This window comes from Neocloeon triangulifer, unplaced genomic scaffold, assembly GCF_031216515.1.
Source record: "Neocloeon triangulifer isolate White Clay Creek 2 clone unplaced genomic scaffold, ASM3121651v1 ptg000003l, whole genome shotgun sequence".
Taxonomy (NCBI): Eukaryota; Metazoa; Arthropoda; class Insecta; order Ephemeroptera; family Baetidae; genus Neocloeon; species Neocloeon triangulifer.
The window spans coordinates 8,623,863-8,645,554 of NW_026775546.1; the positions used below are offsets into that span (position 1 = coordinate 8,623,863).

Below are 21,692 nucleotides of genomic sequence, written 5' to 3' on the forward strand. Positions count from 1 at the left end.
AATTGATGAGCTTTTCGGTGCGAAGGCAATCCGGCCGCGGGATTAGAGTCGTTTTGTTCCGCAGCTCGCGTCGCCCACTCGGCGGCCTAATGCTTTGACACCGGCCGGGAGGGGCAGCGCGAGAAGAACTCGCGAGCCAGAGACGCTAAACCTCTTAAGTCAGTGCCGAACATGCTGCCGCGCGTCGCGCTCTTCCTGGCCGCCGTGGCCGCGGCCGCCCAACACGCCCAACCCCACGTTCACCGGCAACCGATCGACGACGACGAATTGGTAAGAAAATATCAATAATTGCGAATCATATTGAATAACAAAAGAGAACAATCCCCAGTTTAACATTTTTTATTTTTTCATTTTTCATTCCATTTAACAATTTTTACTGGAATTTGTTGTGACATAAAACTAGGGCACTTTTTATAAGCTTGTAGATTAAATTTGGCTTGTAGAAATAAGAGTAAAGCGTTTTATAAAAAATTTAAATATATTTAACAATTATTTATTTCAACTTTTACTATTATTTAATTTTTACAAAACAAAGTTTTAATATTTTTCATTATATTTTTAATTTTGGAAATATAAATGAATAAAGGATGTATTTTTTAAAATTTTTATCGCAAGTTTTTAAGGATAAAATAAAATAAGTTTTTTTGTAACTCAATAATTTTGATACTTTCAGTCCATATATGCAATTGTAGGGAAGGAAAATATTCCAATGACGACTTTATGCTTCAGGGTTTATAAAAACTGAGTTATATACTACGCCATAGAATACAAAAATCTGGGAATTAAAATTTAAAATATACAGTAAATTTATGCAACTGTTAAATTGATATAAAATATTAAATATGTGATGATTTTCCTTTAAAACACAAAATTTTTCCTTCGGAATTTTCAAACAAAGCGTTTTACAAATTTATTCTTTCAAATATTGATTTTCTAATATTATGCAGAGTAACATAATTCTAACGTTTCATCAAGAGTAAAGGTTGATCTTCAAAATCAATAGAATCTCCAGGAAAGTTATAATTAAGTCGAAGTTTCCTAATGATCAACATGTTTTCTTAACAATTAAAATTAACGATGAATTTTATTTTCATATTTAAAAAATTTGATTATTCACAAGTTTTGGAACATTTTCAAATAACTAATAAAATTTAATTACCAAAAATTTCATGTCAAGTTAATAAATTTAAATTTGTGATAAAATTTGAAATATATTATATATTTCAAGAAAATTCTCCTTAGACGTTTTATAATTAATTAGAAATTTGGTTATTTATAGCCGGTCTTACTTTGTTAACCTCTTAAGAGCGGATATAAGTTTGTTCAGTTTCATAAATATTTGGCCACTAGTTGTAATTATTCAATATAATGTTTTAAACTTTCAAAAGTTAAATTGAAACGTCAGATTAGTATTAAATTTCATTTTTTTTTCTTTTTGAAAATTATTAATTTGATATTATTTTACTTCTAAGAATAATTTTTTAAGCTTATTATAGCATCGTGTCTCTAACTATCAGATGCAATCTGTGAACAAACGCTGGCTTCTGGCCACGCTTCTCCGTCTCATTTTTTCCCACCCAGGGCCAAATATGAAATTTCCGACGTCGCTCTTTCTTCTTTGACCAGCATTCTCGGCCCTTTTCATTTAAGCGCAGACACGCACGTCGCGCTGCTCACTTCCAGTTGCCCCTGGGAGCAATCTTGCAGATTTTCTGACTCAATGGACCGGCTTTGTGGCCACGACGTTTTTTGTTGCGTATCCCGCGCAGAATGGCGCTCACAAAACAGACACACGATGATGAGAGTTTCTTCTGCTGGCAGTCGCCGCCGCCGCAAAAGAATATCTACATAATACACGCGGAGAGTGTTTTTTCCCCTTCTTTTTTATTACTCTGCAGCGGCTGGACGTGTATGTGTACATGGGGATGATTTTTCATATCTGCCAACACGTCTCGAGAGTCTTTTGTCCGGCGAGAAGCTATTTTTGCGTAAGAAAAACGTGACTCTCGAAAAAATAATGAAAACTTCTCGGAATTGCGCTGGTTTTGGATTAGATATACACTTGTCAGAAAACATCTTATTTTATTTGCCAGAAATTAATTTGCCTGTAATGCTTACTTTTCTATTCAGAATCGGAATTTATGCAAAATAATCTGTTCATAGATTAAATTATTTTATTCTATTGATTAAATAAAATCCGGCTTCCTTGGTGGAGATGAGCAACATGATTGTTTCTCTTCTTCTTTTCATGATTATAAAGAAGGTTCTAAGCTATAAATTTATCAAATCACTCCCCTTCACTCCCCTTGATTATGTATTTTACTTTATTTTCAAGCCGTGGTAAGGAAATCCAAATAGTTTAATTTGTCGTATTTTGCTGGAAATCAATAATACAACGAATCTTCTCATAATACTTAAAGAACAGCTTTTTTTATTATACCATCAGTATGAGAAATCTTTAATTTAATGATTATTTTAAATAAAAAAATCGAAAAGCAAACCAAATTCAAACGAGAGAATGTGATTAAATCCGATAAAATCAATTTAGCAGATTTTAAAAACCAGCAGTAGTATTTTCACAAACGTACCACGTAGGAGAACCACAATTCAAATCATACCAATGTCCATCACTAAACAAAGTATTAGAAAATTGAAAATTTGTGCACTATTTTTTTACATAAAGAGTAGACATTCGTCGCCGCCAGCAAACCCTGATGGTTCTCCCGGAGCCCATACAGAGTAGTTCAAAGGCACCCCATCATCCCATTTATTGTAGAATGTATCACCCCTCCTTGAAGAGCCAACAAATATCCAACCACCATTGTGCCCTTGTAAACCATGATGAATAATTGTGGTTTTCATAAAATAATTTTCAAACCTGTCCTCATAATTTCTCTCTGCGAGCAGAAACTCTCGAAGATGGTATCAAGAGACGCCAACTGCAATCCCTTTGAAATGCACTTGAGCTTTGCGTTGTCATAAGTGAGCTTTACAATTGGCAAGTAATTATAAACCAAAAATTGTTTCACATATAAGTAATTATGTACCCATTCACCGAAGGATTGAAATTGGCCTATATCACGGAAAAATTGGTAAGAAGGAACAATACGGTTGTTTTAAGTTAGACCTTCAATGCAAATCTCTTTTGGTGCCGGATTGAATTCACATACGAAAGGAAGTGCCGCAGAACATGCGTAGTCACCCCAATGTCCCGAACTAAGGAATTTTTTTAATTTAATAATTTTCACACTTATTTATTTGTGGGTCCAACTCAAATATGCCGCAATGTTGTCCCGTCCAACCATTGGGATTGTACGTTGGAGCAAAGTCGTAGTAGGTCAGGAGTTCACCGTTGCCCCAGTGTGTGAAATAAGTGGATCCCATTTTGTTCAAAGAGTGCCAAATTTGGTTGCTCTTTTTGCCTGAGAATCGAAATTTAAAAAAAAATGAATGTCCCTTTTTAATAATTATTACCCGCCAAATAGATGATTAATTGGACGCAAAAGTTTTCCTCCGGCGTCTCCAATGAAGTCAAACCTCCTCCCAATCTTTTGCACTCGTCCAATGAGTCTATCCAAGATTTCTAAGCAAACCAAAAATTGATAAATATTAAAAATTTATTTTTAAATACGGAGGTTGTTGAAATCGTGTAGTTGCCAACTGAAATTTTTTTATTAGTCTTGTATTATTAAATTAATTTTAACATACATCCGTCACAAGGGTTTTTATAGTCGCTAGACTCGCACCCGTAGAGGAATGAGGCAGAACAGAGAGCATCTTGCCAATGACCGTTACTAATGAAAATGTGTGTAAGTTTCCCAGACAAATTAAGGAGTGATGAATCAAAAAATACAGTGCAACAACACAATTATCTGTAGCAAACGCCGTAGGGTTGTTCACGTCCCAGTCGGTGTAAGTCAAAGGTTTATTATTTGACCACGTCGTGTAATTTTTTGTCACACTTTTATCAAGACCAATTGTTACTGAAGTCGTATCAAGACCTGAAGAGCGACGGTTTGATAAGAAACCTTTTAGATTTTGTCTTGATTAACCCTTTTCTGCAAGGAACTGAGCGAAGCACGCGTTTTCTTCCACAGTTTCCAAATCAATAATGGTCATGTTTCTTTTGAGGCATTCAAACTTTGCGTCTTGGTATGGTTTCTAGTGAAATTTTAGTTTTAGTAATTTTTATTTTCATAATCACGAGGACATACCTGATCAGTGGAAACGAAGAATGCGTACTCTTAGGATAGGTTGTAATAGTTAGAATTTGACAAAAAAAAAGTAATAAACTGGCACATACTAGAGCAAACGTCAACAGGTGCAGGAAATTCACAAACATAAGTGTTTGCTCCGGAGCAAGATGTGTCCATCCAATACTTGTTCCTTAAATTAATTAAAAATTAATTATCGAGTGAGTTTTAATAAATATAATCAAAAAGATTTTTAAATTAAACGTTTCAAATAATTTCAAATAAATAAAATTTGATTCTTATAGCAAAGTGGAATAAAATTTGAATTTACTGAATGGCACCGCAATGCTCTGAACTGAATTGCGCCGGCTCGCCAGTTTTCCAGTCTGTAAATGTTGGACTTGCTCCACTGTAAAGCGAAGTGTAATTTACCCGGCCCATTTTGTTCAACCCGTGGAAAACAATGCTCGAGTTTTTGCCTGAATTTGGTTCATCAGTATTATACTTATTGAAAAAAATAATGAGAATAAACTTGCCAGCTTGCTCGATATTATCCAGAACACAATAATTTTCCATTTCACTGTCAATGCTGACCAAATCGCCACCGAGCGTTTTGCAGGCTGCTCTGGCGCCACCCCAAGTCTTCGTGTCACTGGAAACATTGTATTTGGAGGAGACTAATTTTTAATTTTTTTAGAGAGATTTTAAGAATTTAAATTAATTTTTGCGTATTGACCTTTGAAGCATGGGTCTGCGTCCTCGCACGCGTAATTATAAACGTCGGTACAAGTAATATCCATCCAGTGATATGAACTGACAATGAAGCAAAAAGGGAATAAATTGTTATTATTTTAAATTTATATTGGACACTAACGATGCGCCAACGCATTTCTTTGAACCGATTTGCGAAGGGTTTCCAGGGAGCCAGTCTGTGAATGTGAGGGGTGTTCCGTTGACCCAGGCTGAATAGTTTTGCATGCCCTCCATGGTTAAACCAATATACATCGTCTTGTTTTCCAACCCTGCAGATAAAATATAATTTTAAAGTTTTCAGTGATTTAATTTTTTTCTTTCCCAAAGAAGCGAGTTGCCGTTGAAAACAAATGTTCTTGTCACGGCTTCCCAAGCTGACCAAATCCATTCTGTTTCTTCGACACGTATCCCTTGCGTTTTTAAAACTCAGATTGTCGGTTGAAATGAAAAATGGTTTCTGACCTAATTAATGTGGGAAAATTTAGATAAATTTAAAGGTTTAGAAAAAATTATATAATATCAAAATAAATTCAGGTCGAAAAAAAAAATTAATTAACTAAAACTTATAAGTTGACACTTGAAAATTACTATATTATATTTTGAATTTGTAAAAAAAATGCACTAACTTGAGCACATATCGACTGGTTGAGGAGTTTCGCATATGTAAGGGTTTGCTTGAACGCAAGGAGCGTCGGCCCATGAGCCTTGCCTAAAATAGAATTGAATGCACTCTTTCCTTAAGGACAAACTAAGATTTGATACCAAATCACAACGCAATCCTGGGTAGAAAGATTTTTAGGATTTCCGGGATTCCAATCATTATATGTCAGTGTTTGCCCACTCAACCACTGCATGTAATTTGTCTGACCAATTTTGTTCAAAGCCGTCCAATATATTGTGCTCGTTTTATCTGTCAAGAGTCAAGAAGGTTCCTTATATAATAAAAAAAAAAATTATTTTTGTTACTATTTGTTGAAATTAAATGTTTGACGCAAACGTTTTCTTCCAATGTCTCCAAATTCGCCAAATCCATCCCTTTCTTCTGGCATTCGATTCTTGCATTCCCCCAGGTCAGCGGCTAAATTTAGAGATAGCGCAAAAATATTTTATATCTAATGGAACGAACCGTATCCTCAAAAAATGTGTAATTGGATTTAGCTATTTTGTTTCAATTTGATTAGCAAATGCAAATATAAATTTAAAAAAATTACAGTTATAACAAGGGGGTGGAGTAGTTGTAGTTGTGGTAGTCGTCGTAGTTGTTGTACTTGTCGTAGTGATTGTACTACTAGTCGAAGCGGTTGAGGTAGTTACGCTGTAAATTGTGCAAAATAGACTTACTGAAAATTATTAAAAAAAGCTGATTGGTCCCAAAACTTCCAAATGTTTAGATAACAATTTAAATCTGGGACCTTCAAGGCCAAAAATTTGGTTGTACATGATTTGTCGTGCGTATTAGGAGTAGGGGAATTCCAAAAATTAAAATATTATGGGATTACTAGCTATAGAGCCCGTTTACATAATTATATTTTAAATAATTAATTTCAGTTAAATCCTTTATAGTTCTGATTAATTCTCTGCTGAATCTCCAACAATATGTGCCTTGCTTTAAAACACATTTCACACAGAATTACTTAAATCACGATTAATTTATAATTCTTAGGTCCTGTTACATTAATATTCTGTTTCGTATTTCGCTGAAAATTAAAAAGTATTAAATGTTTCATTATTTTAACAAGTTAGCTTTCAAGTCCAGCTGAATCTAATTGTGAATCCTTAAAATATCTTAAGCAAACGTATCTTACGTTGATGTTGTTTCTGTTGTTGTGCTTTGGTTTGTTGGCCCCGATGTAACGACCCCAGGTGTGGTTGTGGGTGTTTCTGTTGAACCTGAAGTTATCCCTGCAGGAGTAGTAGTGGTGGTGTTGGCAGGTGTACCGGATGTTGGTGTCGCATGCGCCAATGTGGTATGTGCTTGAATAACTGTGGTTTTCTCTTTTTGCGAAATGGAGCCGTTTCCGAAGCATATCAATGCACCGCAGCAATTGATGATCAGTTCTCTATTCTGAACTTTCTTGATGTGTTTGGTGTGAACTATTTTCATCAAAGGGCTTTGTTTTAAAATTTGCTCATTAAGATGTGAATCTTCCATGTGAAAATTAATTTTGAATGATTAATTTTAATGCGTGGAAGGCTCATCTGCTAAAAATCAGTTCAAGTGAAATTGATGACCATTTATTTCTGAATCACTTTTTACGTGATTGCCAGCGAGACATCAGATCAGATTTTATGTCTTTATTATTCGAATTTTCGAAAATTGTCATTTCTTTAATGGGAATTTTTTAAATCGATCTTTTTCTCAACATCTGCTTATTAAAAATTTCGTTCAATAACCTTTGAATCAAAATATAGCATTCTCTTTCCTAATAATAATTTTATGAGTAAACATTCATTGAATGTAAATTTCATTTTTCATTTTTTTTTAAACATATTTAAAAAGTGGAGATCTTACCAGGAATGAGAATAAACGTTTCAACCTTGTTGCCAATAAACTTTTCTTTTAATGATAATCCGCCAACAGCTAGTGTCAACTATTGGACAAAATTAGGTAATGAATATAAAATAATTGTTCACGTGGAATTTATCCCTTACTGTTATCATCAAAATACAAGCCATCATATTGTACATGTTTCACAGTTTCAGCAACTACCACGACTAAATTTTTAAATTTCGGAACTTTTACAGTTTACGTCAATAAAAACCATGAATAAATAATATGACGTTGTATGATGGACAGGTGGAAGCGGAATGACGGATATTGCAGCATGTGATTTGAAATTTCCTACGTAGGTTCTGATATGACGAGCACACAATTCTTTTGAAAAATTCAGTGTTTTAAACCAAACTATGTGAGCCAAAAAACAACACTGATTCAAATGACGCAGCAAGTCTTTGAAATCACATTTTAGTGTTTCAATTTCCATTTAGAGATGGTTACACTATTTTTGTATTTTAGCTGATAATTTAAATTTTTAATCCAAGCTTGTGAATTCAATTTTTCCTTATTTTTATTTTTATGCTTAAAGTTACATAGAAAATTGTTGCTGCATTTTGTTTAAAATAATTTTATATTAAAAAATTTTTCCTACAAATTTTGCAAGGAATGTTTCTCAAGGAAAAAGCGTATGAAAGAGGTGTAGTTGCAAAATCCCGTCTCTGTTTCTTTTTCACTCCTCGCTTGTGTTTGGATTAGATAAAAAAGTAATTTACGAGAGGCACTCTCTCTGCTAGGAAAGAGGAGAAGGAAAGACGATGCTCGCGATAAAACTGCAATGCTTCTCTCTCTCTCTATCTACATGTGTTTGTTTCTTCTCCTTCGTGCTAGTCGAATCAAGTATCAAAATACACACACAAGAGTAGCGAAGACACGAGACGCCTCGCAGAAATAATAAACTTAATCTTTATATCCTCCCTCGTTGGCGAAAAAGAGCACGCTGAAAAATTTATTCGCCTCTCAAGTTGTCCGTTCCTAAGCCCCTTTTGTTCCACGCAAAGTCAAGTGGCGTCAACTTCAATTAATTTTTACGATTCATCGAGAAACGCACATCAAAGAAGCTTAGTTAGGAAAGAACTTGAGCTTGAAGTAATGACGACGCGCTCTTTAAAACAACAAAGAGAAAAAAAGTGTTGCTAAAGGCGTCAGTCCATCTTCTTTAAGCATTTCCATATGAGAAATTCAATCTAAAATTATTTCAATAATTATTTATAAATAAAATTCAATCAAAACATTTATACAGTTGATTCCAATACTTTAAATTACTAAACCATGAACATCTGAAATTAATATCAAAGGAAACAAATGAGGGGGTAGGAATTCATAGATTTCACAGGATAATCTAATTTCTGATGAGAATGAACAGGAATTTTCATGGTACATAAGGAATGATTATTTTTACTCTCATAAAAAGGACTCTACTAATTTTGGATACAAACTGCCGTAGTCATAAATCGTTAGAAAAATTTAGCATAAAAATTAACAAATTGAAAATAATAATTTTAAATTGCAGCACTGATTTATATAAGAAAAGGTAAAATTTAGTTTTCATTAAATTTTATTTCTATTGATTTATAGAAAATGTTGTGATTTTGAAGAGCGGTTTTTTTTCACTGTGCAACAGAAGCCTAAAGAGAAGAAATATAACAATAACCCACAGATATGAGAAAAAAAGATTAAAAGCCATAAAATACTTTGCTACTCAATTAACGCTTTTTGTTTTATCTTTTGTTGTGACTTTTATAGTCAGTTAAATGTAATTATTTTACTACTTTTTACGTTAATTGGTTTTAAAAATACTCCAAGTGACCTCCGCACACACTCTGAAAGTTTTGACACCAATACAACATATATTCTGGACGCGTGTTTCGAAAGCTAACGGCGTGTCCAAAAGCAAAATATTTTCGCAAAGTCCATAAATAAGTCGGCGCCGCGAAAGTAGTCAGTAACCTCTGGCGAACCCGAGCCGCGTCAATAACGCGTGTAAACGGCCAGTTGGCGAACAGACGCATTTGTCATCTGCTTAATCCGCGGGACAGCACGTCCCACTCGCGGGACAAATGATATATACAATCTACGACTGAGATACGCCATCAGGATTTACGCTTGACTCGATTTTTCTCAAATTAAAAAAATTGCTAAATTATTGTGGCTGTTTGAACTGCTTTAACTTTTGAAAGGGTGTGTTTTTTCTTTTAGTTAATCCGGTTAATTCAAGGAAAAATATCTAGATTGGCTATTGTTAGTACCAGACATTAAAATCATTCCAGCAATTTTCTATGAGGAAAGGATTTTATTTATTTTATCAAGGAGATTACTGAAAAAAATGAAATGAAAAATTTCCCTTAAAAATAGATATGTAAATTATTTTTTAATTGGGATACTTATTAATTTTATTTAGCTAATTGGCAAACTTTTCAAAATAGAAAAAAAAATTATTTAAAAAATTTCTATAAGAAATATGTTAATTTTCAAAAAATGAGTTTTATTATTAATATTATTTATTCTTCAATCAATTTCTCCCAATGGATTTAATTTTTCTTAACACGTCTTCTTAGAAATTTATACAAACCATTGCTACTTTGTAAAGAAAAAAAATCGTCATCATAATTATTTTAGCAGAAATCTCTCCTTAAATTGTCATCTTTTGACCATAAGGAAAATTGAATTTTTAACTGGAATCCACCAAATTGGGATTATTTTTTATTTTTAAGGATCAGAATTGGCTGTCTGATTCTGAAAATACTCGCCCTTGGTAATCTTTTTAAAATGGAGATTTTACTATTAAAAGTAAAATGGTGCAGAGTTGGAAAGATGAAATGAGCAAAATTGTTTTTAATTCGGAGAAAAATTGCGTCCAGCGTAAAATTCTGATGGCGTATCTCATTGTTGGTTGAAGAAGAAATATAGGGACGAGTTTAGCGGAAACAAAGGCTAGTGGGGCCTGATTGCAGATCGACCCGTAATTGGACTCAATTAGCGAAAGTAGGTCAAATAGGTTTTGACAGGAGATGGATTCGCCGAGGATAGATCAAAGCCCTCTTCTTTCTTGTGCCCTCGCGCCGGTGATATTTGCTATTTTTAGTGTTTTGTTTATGCGCGGGACGTGCCGCAGCTGCCGGTGGTGCAGGAAAACGAGAAAGCCGCCGAATGCCATTTTTAATGCGGAGAGTGATCGGCAGCCAACGACCCCAAAACAACTCTCATTGACAAAGGCCTCGCGATCTCGAGCGCGCACGTGACTCGCGGGGCAACTTTTTGCGCGAAACGGCGGAGGACAATTTTAAGGACTCGTCGCTCCTCGACTTGATCGATTCCTGAGAGGAGGATTTATCAGCCACAAAAGGAAATCGTAAAAGTGCGTCAAACTTTTCTCGAAAGGTCTTTGCGCAAAACATCACCGGAAAGTAGCAGCTTAAAATGTGTATACATGAATCTTAGTTTTATCATTTTTGGGATGTGGTTTGAACTTTTTTAACAAGTGGCTGTGGTGCCTGTGGTTATTTTAAAGAAAACCGGCCGTTTTAACTGATATTTCCATTTTAATTAATTCGCGTGAATTGAAAATTAATTTAAAAAAAATTTGATTGCAAATTTATTAAACAAAAATTATCAATACTTTGATGAAATAATATTTGTTATAATTTGATTTGATATTCAAGTAGTAATGTTAATGAAGACATTAGAGGAATTATTTAAGCACAAAAGCTTTGTTCCAAAATTTAAATATGATTTTAGTAATTTTGGAACAAAGATTAAATAAACATTATTTCACCTCCATTAGAAATAAGTAGAAAAATGCTTTTATAAGTAAATCAATTTTTTTTTTAATTGTTGCAGATTGATGATGAGTTTGCAGTTGGCGGGCCGCAATGTCCACCGTCTGTGCGGCCAGTGTCCAAAGGGTTGTGCCACGTTCAAAAATGTTACACACACGCTGAATGCCACGGGGCCACTGACGGTGGCCGCCTGTGCTGTTACAACGGTTGCGTCTACTCGTGCATGCTGAAAATGCCGCCTCCATTAGGTTTGTCCGCATGCTAAATCTTTCCCAACTGTAAAATATAATAAAATTTTGTTTCCAATTTCAGTATTTGATTGGATCGATGACGAATCCAGGGAAATGCTCATAGGAAGCAACGGTTCGTAAAATTGACCATCAATTTTAATTTTTAAATGATTATTTAAAATTTTGGTTAAAAGAAATAAAATCAATATCAATTATTATTTAAATCAGTCGATAAAATGGTTTGTGCGTCCCGGAAAAAAATTAAATTCAAACCTATAATTAATTGGAGGACCGAAAATACATAATTTATTTGGAAAGATGAAATTTAAATATATAAATTTAAAAAAAAATCAATTATAGAGACTTTCAACGAAGAACCATGGAGTGCGTCGCACCAACAAAGTTCTTCAGAGGAGGAGGAGGACAGGGAGGACGAGGAGAACAGAGCAGAGGCCAACGCTGCGGGTCACGTGATCGCCCTTCCCGAGGGCTGCATTTTGACCAAGAAGGATTTTGAGCAGCTGCTCGCTTTCCAGCAAAAGGATCACGTGGACAAATGGTGCGCGATTCCATTAAAACTTTGCTTTAAAAAAATAAAAAATTCTAACACTTCCAATGTATTTATTTTCACATCAGTTACTGCAAGGACGGCGAAGTTTTTTGCAAAGTACACGGCACTCGCAAGACGTGACACATCTGGCTCTTGAACACGCAACCGAGCCCAAGAGAGACTGAAGAGAAAACGCCGACCGTTAATGAAAAATGGAGAAAAAATTGTGGAGCAAGCATTGAATAAAAATAAGCAAGATATTTTAAGATAAAAAAAAAACATGCGGCACGCGCATCTGGTTTCAATCAATATAACCGTCGGCGCGTGATTGATGTGGTTACTTAATTTAAGTAGAAATTGAGGTTTCTAAACAAAATTTTCAGGCAATTCATCAACAAAAAATAATGCTCTTAAAATTCTAGAAAGAAGTTCAAATTATTTTTTAGGAGCTAAAAAATTTACTGAGGAAAATTAAATCAGAATTTTTGTGAAAAGATTTTTATTTTGAAAAATTATTTTACAAAAATCATCCACTTTCAGTTTATATTTTTATTACGTAATTTAATTTCATTGAAACTATTGCAAAAGTTTTTTTGGCCATTTATATTATTAACCAATGAGAAAATGAAATATAAAAATTGAATGAAAAGATTTGTAATTTCGAAATTTTTTGTTATTTTTTGAAAAAGAAAAAAAAATAATTCTATCACCTATTTCCAACGTGGAAAACCCCTATCTCGAAATTTATGCGGCATATCAATATGTAAGTGAGTCACTGCCGGTGTCACCATATACGTTATTTTTCCCCTTTATCGCTGCTTTGTGCTTACAAACTCGCGGCGCATTTGACAATCCCCGCAGAGGCAGCACCTGCTGTCTGCAGTCACGTGCTGCCGAAGAGAGCTCGGAAAGGAGCTAAAAGATTCAACAGTACCTACACTATCACAATACAGCAGAGGCAAGGGAAATATTACGGAAGGAAAAAAAACCAATAAACTGAATTGAAGGGAAATAAAGGGAATTGAAATCGCATTATTAAGCTAAAAGCTAAATATAAAATGAATATTAAAAGACAACATGAAGAGAAGACAATGCTGGAGGAGTAATTTTTCGATTAATAACTAGATGATTAAATGAAAAGTATGTGTTATTAATAAGTTTACACTTTAAAAAGAAAAATGAATTTATTTAGGAGTCACTGTCTGAAGTGACTGACAATTTGTAATTAATAAATTTGACAAATTGATAAAACTTTTTTATAAATAATAAATTTAATTTAAAAAATTTAAAGAAAATTATATTTAACTACAATTTATAATTATAATTATTTATTACTTTTAATTTACTTGTATGAAAAATTAAAAGTAATAATTGTTAAAATAAAAAAAATTAAAAAAAACACTTAATTCTATAATTTGAGCAATAAACATAATTTAATTATAAATTTCTCTAAAATTTCTTTTATTAAAGAACTATTCATTGTTGTTTTGTTTTTTTATTTAAATAAAAAACAAACCGAAGTCAACCTAAAATTTAAAAAAGTATTAAAAATATACTGTTTACTGTTTTAAAAATCCTTTTTAGAAATTTGAAAATTAACCCAGCTAAGCCAAGAGAGAAACTCGGTGCACTGAGATAAATATTATATATTGCGATTGCATCTTTCTTATGCAGTGTGCGCGTTGTTTCGAAACGATATTTGCCGAGCGAGACCGAATCGAAGCTTTGGTACTTCCTGTCGGCGTCGCAACTCCGTCTCGCCACCTCCACTGCACACCCGAGCGCCTTCTTTAGAAAGTGAAAACAAAAACATTGGACTGTTGAGGACTAGTTGCGGACGGTTCGCATGCATCGCGCGCCGTGCCGCGTTCTGTCCGACGCGTTGCTCAGCGTCGTCGCGTGCGTCGCCCTCCTCCTCCTCCTTTCGGCGTTCGAGCGGCGCAGCCTCACGCTGCAGGGCCTCGGGGTTGCCTTGGCCAGCTTGGCGCTGATCGTCGTCGGCTCCAGGGACGCGTGCGGCGCCGCCGTCAACGCAGCGCTCGCCTGAGAGAGACGCAATGGACGCGCCGTTGCGATCGCTTGCGATGAGCGCCAACGTCGCCAACTCTGTCAACGTAGAGGTAAAATTAAACTTTAATTTTAATTTTTAGTTCCTTGTTTAAGAAACCTTAAATTAAATTTTAATAAAATTTCCAGTATAAAAATATTAAATTTAAATTTTTATTAATCATTCTTCATATGAAGTGTTTTAATTTGAAATTCAATCAATTTGAGATATGGAATTTTTAGTGTATTAAAATATTAAATACAATATTATTATAAACAATGAATTTTACTACAATAAATAAAATTGCCTCTTGAATTTTGTCATAAAATGAACATTTCTTTCTAGGCGGCAAAAGCAATGTTAAATTAAATAGGTTAATTGATAACAAACAATGACAGTTTAAAGAGTTAGGAAATGGATTTATACATCATTGCATTGTTGTCTTTTAACTTTATCCTTGCTGATTTTTTATCGAACAATGCGCAGTTAATAATTATTGCAACATTTTATTTCTTCATTGTTGGTAACCCAGCAACATTATATTTGAAATAAAAAGTCTAAAAAACAACAATGAATTTAATATTTTACCAGCGTTTCAAGAAGATTTCAGCCAAGAATCTTAGTCCAAGCGATATTTGATCTTCCTAAATGATTCCCAGGGTAAATTCTTATTTATAGTTTGAAAATTAGCTAGGCTACTTTTTTTCTTTTTCAGGTACGTTATTCTCAAATTTGCATCAAAGAATCAATTTTCTAATTAATTAGTTATTACAACAATGGAAAAACTGATACCAAAATTTTAAAGGCAGGACATTGATGCAGAATTTTTACCTTTTCAACCCACTGGAATAAATTCGAATTTTGACATTTGAAATCGTCAAAATGTACATCTTAAAAAATTATTCAATACAAAAATTCCATGTTATTATCTTCCCCACACGTTTCAACTAAACATTTTCCCTTTCTAAATTTAACAATGTTGTGCCACAATTTTTTTTTTATAAACAGATGACAATTTTCAAGGCTATCTATCCCATCTGTAACAACCTTGTTTAAAAATGGTTAGACCTTAAAATTTTTATTTTCAAATAGAGAGACGTCAGAATGAAAAATATTTGAGCTCCCTTGGATTAAATATTAGCAACTTGTCGTTTTCTGGTCCCCCTGCGAGTCCCTGAACATTATTTTTTCAACCAAAGAAAAAATGTGTTATTTTTTTCAAATAAATTGCTTTTTATAATAACTTCCAGTGGTTATCCTTGCGTCAATCATTGCTGGGGAGGCATATTTATTCTATTAACTTAAATATCTCTGGTGCCCAACCAATGTCAAGCGGCGATAACATAAAAGTTTGCTCATGCAGTCACGAGGTGTAACATAACCGAGCATGACTAACATGACGCCTTCCTAAAGAAGCAAACCCGTGTCGAATTTCAGATTATCAGTTTTAATATTACGTCAACAATACAAAAACACCCTCTAAAAAGCAATTAAACATCTTTTTGTGATAAAATTTTTATTAAAGGGGGGACTGATGAATACAATATAATATTTACCAATATTAAACTATAAATAATTTACGTTTTATTTGAATTTTATTGATAACCCTAAGTAAGTAAAGTTGAATTAAAAATTAATAAAATGGGAAATATAAAAAATTTATTTAAGATTGTAATAAATAAATAGTTTATAAAATTAGCAAATTAAAAATTTCATATACCAGTTTTTTTAATGTATGGTAAAGGTTTTACAAAGTAATTATTTAGGTGAATAATAAATAGATGGTTTTTATAAGATAAGACAGATAATATAACAAGTTTAAAGCCTGTATTCAATTGCTTAATGGACCTTAAATATTTCTATGCAGTACTTTCAATTTTGAATCTTTTATCAGCCCAACAATTTTGAATCTTCTCTATTAGATTTATTAATACAATTTTCTTCAATGTATTAATTTTTTTATAATTTTCCAGGTTGGTCACCTGATCCGTGTGGCCTCGAATTCTTCGTTGACCGACCAGCCTCCTGACCTGCGTCTGGGTGACGGCGTCGAGGTCAACGTAGCCCTTCCGTCCACCAGTCCCTTGCTCTTCATGGTCCTGGCGCGCTGGGATGACGTCGTCGGTCCGCAGACTCTTTACGTTTGGCTGCCAAAGCAGGGCGGGCTTTGCGGGGCCCCGATGCTGGGCCGGAGGGTCCGGTATGTCACGAGTCACGCCGTCAGCTGCAACAGCGTCACCGCCGCCTCAGGTGCCGCGTCCCTCAGGGTCGTCCCAGACCTGCGGATCGTCTTCATGACGCGCCTTTTCCACGCCTCCAGAGCACCGTTTGCTGTCGCAGCGGCCACAGAACTGGACAAGTTGTACTTTGTGCAGGGTCGGCACGCCTTGTTTCAAGACTGGATGCAGCGATTGGCAGACAAAATTGCACCTCAACTTCGCCAGGTTGATATTTTTATAAAGATGCCTGGAAATCTTGAAAAAAAAATTACAAAAAAATTAAGATTTTTATTTTGGGTAAAACTTAAATACTTAATAATGAACCACCCTATGTATCATATTTCAATATGGAAAAGGTCCAGGATTACTTGCTGAAATTGTAAATAATTACAAGCATGAAAATTAAATGGCAAATTTGGTTTATTTTAATTTTTTCTAGATTTTTTTTAGCAGATTTTTAAAATATCTTCAACGGCTTTATTGTTAATTTCAATTTTTTTTTCATAGAAATCATTAAAAAATTGAATCTTTTTCAATTTTCAATATGAAATACCATGAAATAATTTATTAACAAGTCATAAATATATTAACTTTGAAATTTAATTGGATACCAAAGGCCAGTTTTCATATATTCAAATAATCACTTTGTCCATACAATTTAAAAAAAAAAAAATGGAACAATATTAATTTATATTTAAAAAAAATTGTATTGATATGATTATTAAAATTGCAATCCTCATTTTAGTGCGACGATGAAATTATCCTCGGAGACGAGGTCACAAGCTGGATCTTGGACTTCAACTTCGCCGTGAGCTCAATGAAAGAAGCCAGCGTCGACTCTCCCCTCCTAGAAGACTGGTACGGCAAGGACCTTCTGAAGTATCCTGCCCTCGCTCAAGCCCTGACTTCCCATTTGCAAACCTTTGGCCAGTCCGTAGTCATCGGAGATAAAAGACCTCTCGTTAACTCGGTATGTTCCTAAATTTACGGTTAAAAATCCCAATATTTATTTATTTTTTCACAGCTGATCTCATTCTTGAGTCTCTTTCTGGACAATGACCAGAGCAAACGGTCCAGATTTGTGCCTTCCCATGGCCACACCTGTTTCCACGTTGGTCTGTGTTTACAGGTATGACAAATTTAAATAAATTAATTTAAAGTGTAATTTAAAAAGCAGCAAAATTCATTTGGTGTTTGATGAAATTTTTTTCAGTTTTAAAAAAATTAAAAAATATGTAATTTTTTCTTCAATATTTTAAATAATTTTTCTATTTTAAATTTTAAAACTAGTATTCATAAAACAATTTTGTTTTTTAGGGTTTGCTAGTAAGTGGTTACGGGTATAGACCTATTTCCTCTGAGGAGTTGTCCTGCTGTCCACTGCCTGTGACTACAATTGACCTTACAAGATCCTTGGAAAATGGAGCTGTCAAGCAAACAGAGCCCCTTCATAAAAGAACTCACGGGAGGACCAACTTTGAGCCAAGGTTGCTATAAAAATCAGTTTTAAAACTTTACTTATGTATCTGTTTACTGTTAAATCGTTGAAATCAATGAAAATCGAAAATAAATATTTTTAAATTTAAAGACAAAAAATCCCCCTCACCCCAGACCCTCAGAGCATATATTAATTTTAAATATTTTATTTTTTGAAATTCGTCAAATCCACCTCAAGTGTTATAGCAATAATGTGCAATAATTTTAATTTTTTCCATCTTAATGTTATCTCAACTTTTCAAAAACCCCAGGAACCCATTTAATTCTTATTTTGAATTATAATTTATCTTTAGAATTTGATCTACTTCTACTTTAATAAGTCAAGTGAAAGCATAATTATTCTCACTGTAAATTTAAAAAAAAAAAATTATCTGCTCTTAGAATTTTTTTCAACGTTTCAAATATTCATGATTAATTCATTTTCAAACTATGAATTTTGCAGATCATTGCTCTTGCCAGTGAAGGAAGGGACTCGGATGGTGGCCACCCTTCTCCAAGAGCTCCAGATGCTGCCTACCTCCCATTGGCGCGCCCATGTGGCCATTTTCAACAAAAGACTGGACAAACTTGCCGAGGCAACAGTCAGCCACGTGCGCCACTCCTCAGACTTGACCACCTGTGTCAAGGACGAGTTGAAACGTTTGCTCGGAGTGGACGAGAGGGAACTTGTGATCGTGGCCGCCCGAGCCGAGAAAATCAAGCCGGGAGTGTTTGTTTACATATTCGGTGCCAAGTGAACTCGAATTACAATTAAATTGTCTCTCTCATTCAGCTCTTGCCAAATATTTAATGAAGCTGCACAAATTCGTCCAGGTTAGGTTTTTAAGTAATTGCATCGATTGTTGATTATTAAAATAATTATATGTTTCGCCTGCTGCGGAAAGTGAGATTTTGTTGAGTAGCAAAATAGGTGCCACCTCAGTATAAAATTGTACAGCGCCTTCTGCATGTAAGAAAACTGCATATTTTCGTACATTATTAAACATATTGAGTCATTTGAAGCTAAAAACGTGTGTGATGAAATGCCAATTTGTACCTTGTAAGAGAATTTGAAATAAAGCTGGATTTGTCGAATTCCTTAACAATGAATTTTGAAAATATTATAAAAATTACACTTGATACAAATTAGTTCTTTTGTGGGATGATATGAAACAGACGTGCTTTTGCAATTACACCCACTTTGATTCCGTTTCAAACCATAATAAACAAACGCCGGAATGATGCCCAAAGAAGTGCTTGTGCTGGCAGTTTTGGTTATTTTAGGAATAGTTTTTATAGCTTGTCTCGTTCTCTTTGTCTACATTTGCAGATCAAGACATGCAAAGAAGATGACCAGGTATTTATCAAATTATTTATATTCCATTAATAAAATATGCTACATTAATTTGGAATATCAGTTAAAACCTGAAGAGCCATCAAATTAAATTTAATTCACATTTTCATGAAATTAAATAAATAATGTGTTATATTTGATCCTTTCAAAAAGGTTATCCTTAGAGTATGCAACCTGCATTTCAAAGCAGCTCGTCAGGTTGCATGGATTAAGGATTTTTAACCAACTATTGTAAAGTTATTTCAATTTAATTATAATGGTCGTTTTAGCGAAATCCTTATTCCAAACGGACCAACCGTGGAAGATTTCCGCCTTCATCCGAACATTGAGCAAATTTTGATGCGAGACCTGCTGATGGACACAACTGAACTAGAACCGCAGTGCCTGGCCATTCTCAGGTCTTGCCACAAAGTCACCGAAATTCTATCAGCCATCGCCGTTTCCCTGGTGCACAACCACAAGCTGCAGAGAGTTGCCGAGGTGAAATTTCTCAATACTTAAAAATAAATTTTGTATAAGATTTTACAATAGGTGGCGAGACAAACTTCGGACAGGGTGGATGACGTCATAAGGAGCATGTATCCGCCGGTGGACAGTCGTCTGTTGGAGGCGAGGGCGGTCGCTTTGGTGCTGACGGTTTCTCACCTGGCCACTTTGATGCACTTCACCTACAAACACAATCAAAAGGTGGCCAAGGAGATTGAGCGGGAATTGGCTGCCGTGGAGCCTTTTCTGCAGGTATATAGAATTTGATTAAATAAATAAATAATATGAAGCATTTTTTTTTGCGAATTTTTCTAATTGAAAAGGAACTAAGAAGTGCGGCAAAGATGGTAGATGCAAATGCAATCGCAGAACTGCAGAGCTCCAGTGGAGGGAAAAACCAATAAAAAGCATATTTATCAAAATATTGTAATTTTTGTAAATCATTACATTTCTTATATTGCAATCATTAAAAATTATTTTTTTCTTTCATTTTTTGCGTGTGAGAAACTTGGTTACTTATTTGAATTTAAAAAAAAACCTATCACAAAAATTTTGAAACAATTTGGAGCTGCGGAAATTAAAATGCTTTTATGCTCCTTTTTGGTGTTATCAGAGTATCAAGTGTGCGCCTGCTCCAATCTGTTTTCTGCTGCCCAGCATCCTGTTTTAAAGATTTACTTCAGTTCATGTGCAGTAGAAGAAACAGGGCATTATATCAGAGTGAAACAAAACCAACGAAGGAGTAAAAGAAATACTTAAAATAGGTAGTAATAATTCGTTTTGACGTAATAAAATGATTATAAAATATCATTTGGATTTTATAGGCTTAAAGAAGCGTCAGAAAAAACAGGCCAAACTTCAAGCATGGACCCGTTTATATTTCCCTATGAATCAGTCTACATAACATTCTTTGCAATTATGATTATGACATATTTTGGATATATTGTTTATATTGGTTATAAATTTTGGAAAAAGATGAAACAGGATAATGAAAGCGAGTGAGTATCTTTTTGGAAAATTTTTTGTCAGTGTTTCCTACATAATATTTAATTTTACAATCAGAGCGGTCACATCAAGGACAATATATCGTCCCTCAAATTCTGGACCGGCAATATTCTTTACAGATTCCAGTTCGGCAAACAACCAATATGACCCAGTCCCAAAATATGATTGTCCTCCAGCCTACGAATCTGAACCTCGCCAACCCCCATCTTACGAGTTTGCCACTGCAAATCGGAACCAATTGTATTCTGTAATAGTTTAAAACTCACAAGAGATCTCTTACAATGGAATCCATATTCCAGAAGTTTGTTCACCAAAGCAATAAATATTAAATTTTTATATGGAATTACGAGTCATTATTTGTTTTAAGCCGTTTGTATTTTTAACATGGCTACATAAAAAATCGCCATGAATTTGAGGAATTTTTCTTTCAAAATTATATAAGTTGTTTTGTAGCAAAATAAGTTAATTCAAACACTGCAGGAAAAGCATTTTTTTTATATATATTTACTCTTTTTGACTCTTGCTGCTTTTTTTACTTTGTGTTTGCTTCTGTGATTGGCCAATATATATTATTTGTAACTTTTCAAAGAACACACGGACGCACACACGATTTAATTTGATTTAGAATTACTAATTATATTGATTGATGTGTGTGTCTGCGCCAGCGGAAACTGTTTATTTTTTCATCATATAAAATCTTATATAGCCAACAACGGAATTCCCAAACTGCGATCTGACACTGGTCTCCGCTTGTGCGATTAAGAGTCAAATATATTTAGAGCATGATTTCTTACATCCGCTCATCTATCTTCAGGAGGAAAAGAAGTTATGTAGACCACGAAAGTTAAAATCAATCCGGATAGGCATTACAATTAAAACGATGAAATAACAAAATTGATGTAAAATTACCAATAAACTTAATTTGCAACTAAAAGTGTTGTTTTACTGCATATAATGCAAGCCACAAAACTAAATGTGAATAGTGGAACATTTGAACATTCACTGAAACATTTTAATTATATCACATGCAAATTGCAAGATGTAAG

General features: G+C 34.2%; 4 protein-coding genes across 5 annotated transcripts; 3 read left to right on the forward strand and 1 right to left on the reverse strand.

Moving 5' to 3' along the window:
* The first annotated feature begins 121 nt into the window (after positions 1–121).
* Positions 122–12,467, forward strand: LOC132192691 (uncharacterized). The gene is made up of 5 exons (XM_059612771.1): positions 122–270; positions 11,341–11,527; positions 11,592–11,642; positions 11,870–12,068; positions 12,146–12,467. Exons 1-5 carry the CDS (start codon positions 172–174, stop codon positions 12,198–12,200), a joined length of 591 nt encoding a protein of 196 aa, XP_059468754.1. The 5' UTR covers positions 122–171; the 3' UTR covers positions 12,201–12,467.
* On the reverse strand, positions 2,438–5,205 carry LOC132192763 (macrophage mannose receptor 1-like). Its single transcript, XM_059612864.1, has 17 exons — positions 5,068–5,205; positions 4,930–5,006; positions 4,730–4,870; positions 4,525–4,672; positions 4,304–4,386; positions 4,215–4,243; positions 4,053–4,161; positions 3,854–4,001; positions 3,709–3,794; positions 3,632–3,660; positions 3,475–3,583; positions 3,272–3,422; positions 3,128–3,216; positions 3,048–3,073; positions 2,879–2,987; positions 2,678–2,828; positions 2,438–2,630 (listed from the first exon to the last, which is right to left on the reverse strand). Exons 1-17 carry the CDS (start codon positions 5,196–5,198, stop codon positions 2,555–2,557), a joined length of 1,692 nt encoding a protein of 563 aa, XP_059468847.1. The 5' UTR covers positions 5,199–5,205; the 3' UTR covers positions 2,438–2,554.
* A 1,357-nt stretch (positions 12,468–13,824) lies between the features above and the next one.
* Positions 13,825–18,911, forward strand: LOC132205943 (guanine nucleotide exchange factor C9orf72-like). Its single transcript, XM_059635344.1, has 6 exons — positions 13,825–14,179; positions 16,080–16,550; positions 17,071–17,295; positions 17,350–17,454; positions 17,643–17,812; positions 18,265–18,911. Exons 1-6 carry the CDS (start codon positions 14,117–14,119, stop codon positions 18,557–18,559), a joined length of 1,329 nt encoding a protein of 442 aa, XP_059491327.1. The 5' UTR covers positions 13,825–14,116; the 3' UTR covers positions 18,560–18,911.
* Positions 18,912–19,031: 120 nt separating this feature from the next.
* Positions 19,032–21,568, forward strand: LOC132192690 (transmembrane protein 98-like). 2 transcript variants are annotated; one of them, XR_009441364.1, is made up of 6 exons: positions 19,032–19,158; positions 19,425–19,635; positions 19,687–19,893; positions 20,255–20,405; positions 20,466–20,639; positions 20,704–21,568. XR_009441364.1 is itself a non-coding variant. In XM_059612769.1 (4 exons), exons 1-4 carry the CDS (start codon positions 19,040–19,042, stop codon positions 20,043–20,045), a joined length of 618 nt encoding a protein of 205 aa, XP_059468752.1. In that variant the 5' UTR covers positions 19,032–19,039; the 3' UTR covers positions 20,046–20,121. The 2 variants fall into 2 exon arrangements, 1 of the variants encoding a protein (XP_059468752.1); XM_059612769.1 differs by lacking the exons at positions 20,255–20,405; positions 20,466–20,639; positions 20,704–21,568 and adding an exon at positions 19,965–20,121.
* The last annotated feature ends 124 nt before the right edge of the window (positions 21,569–21,692 follow it).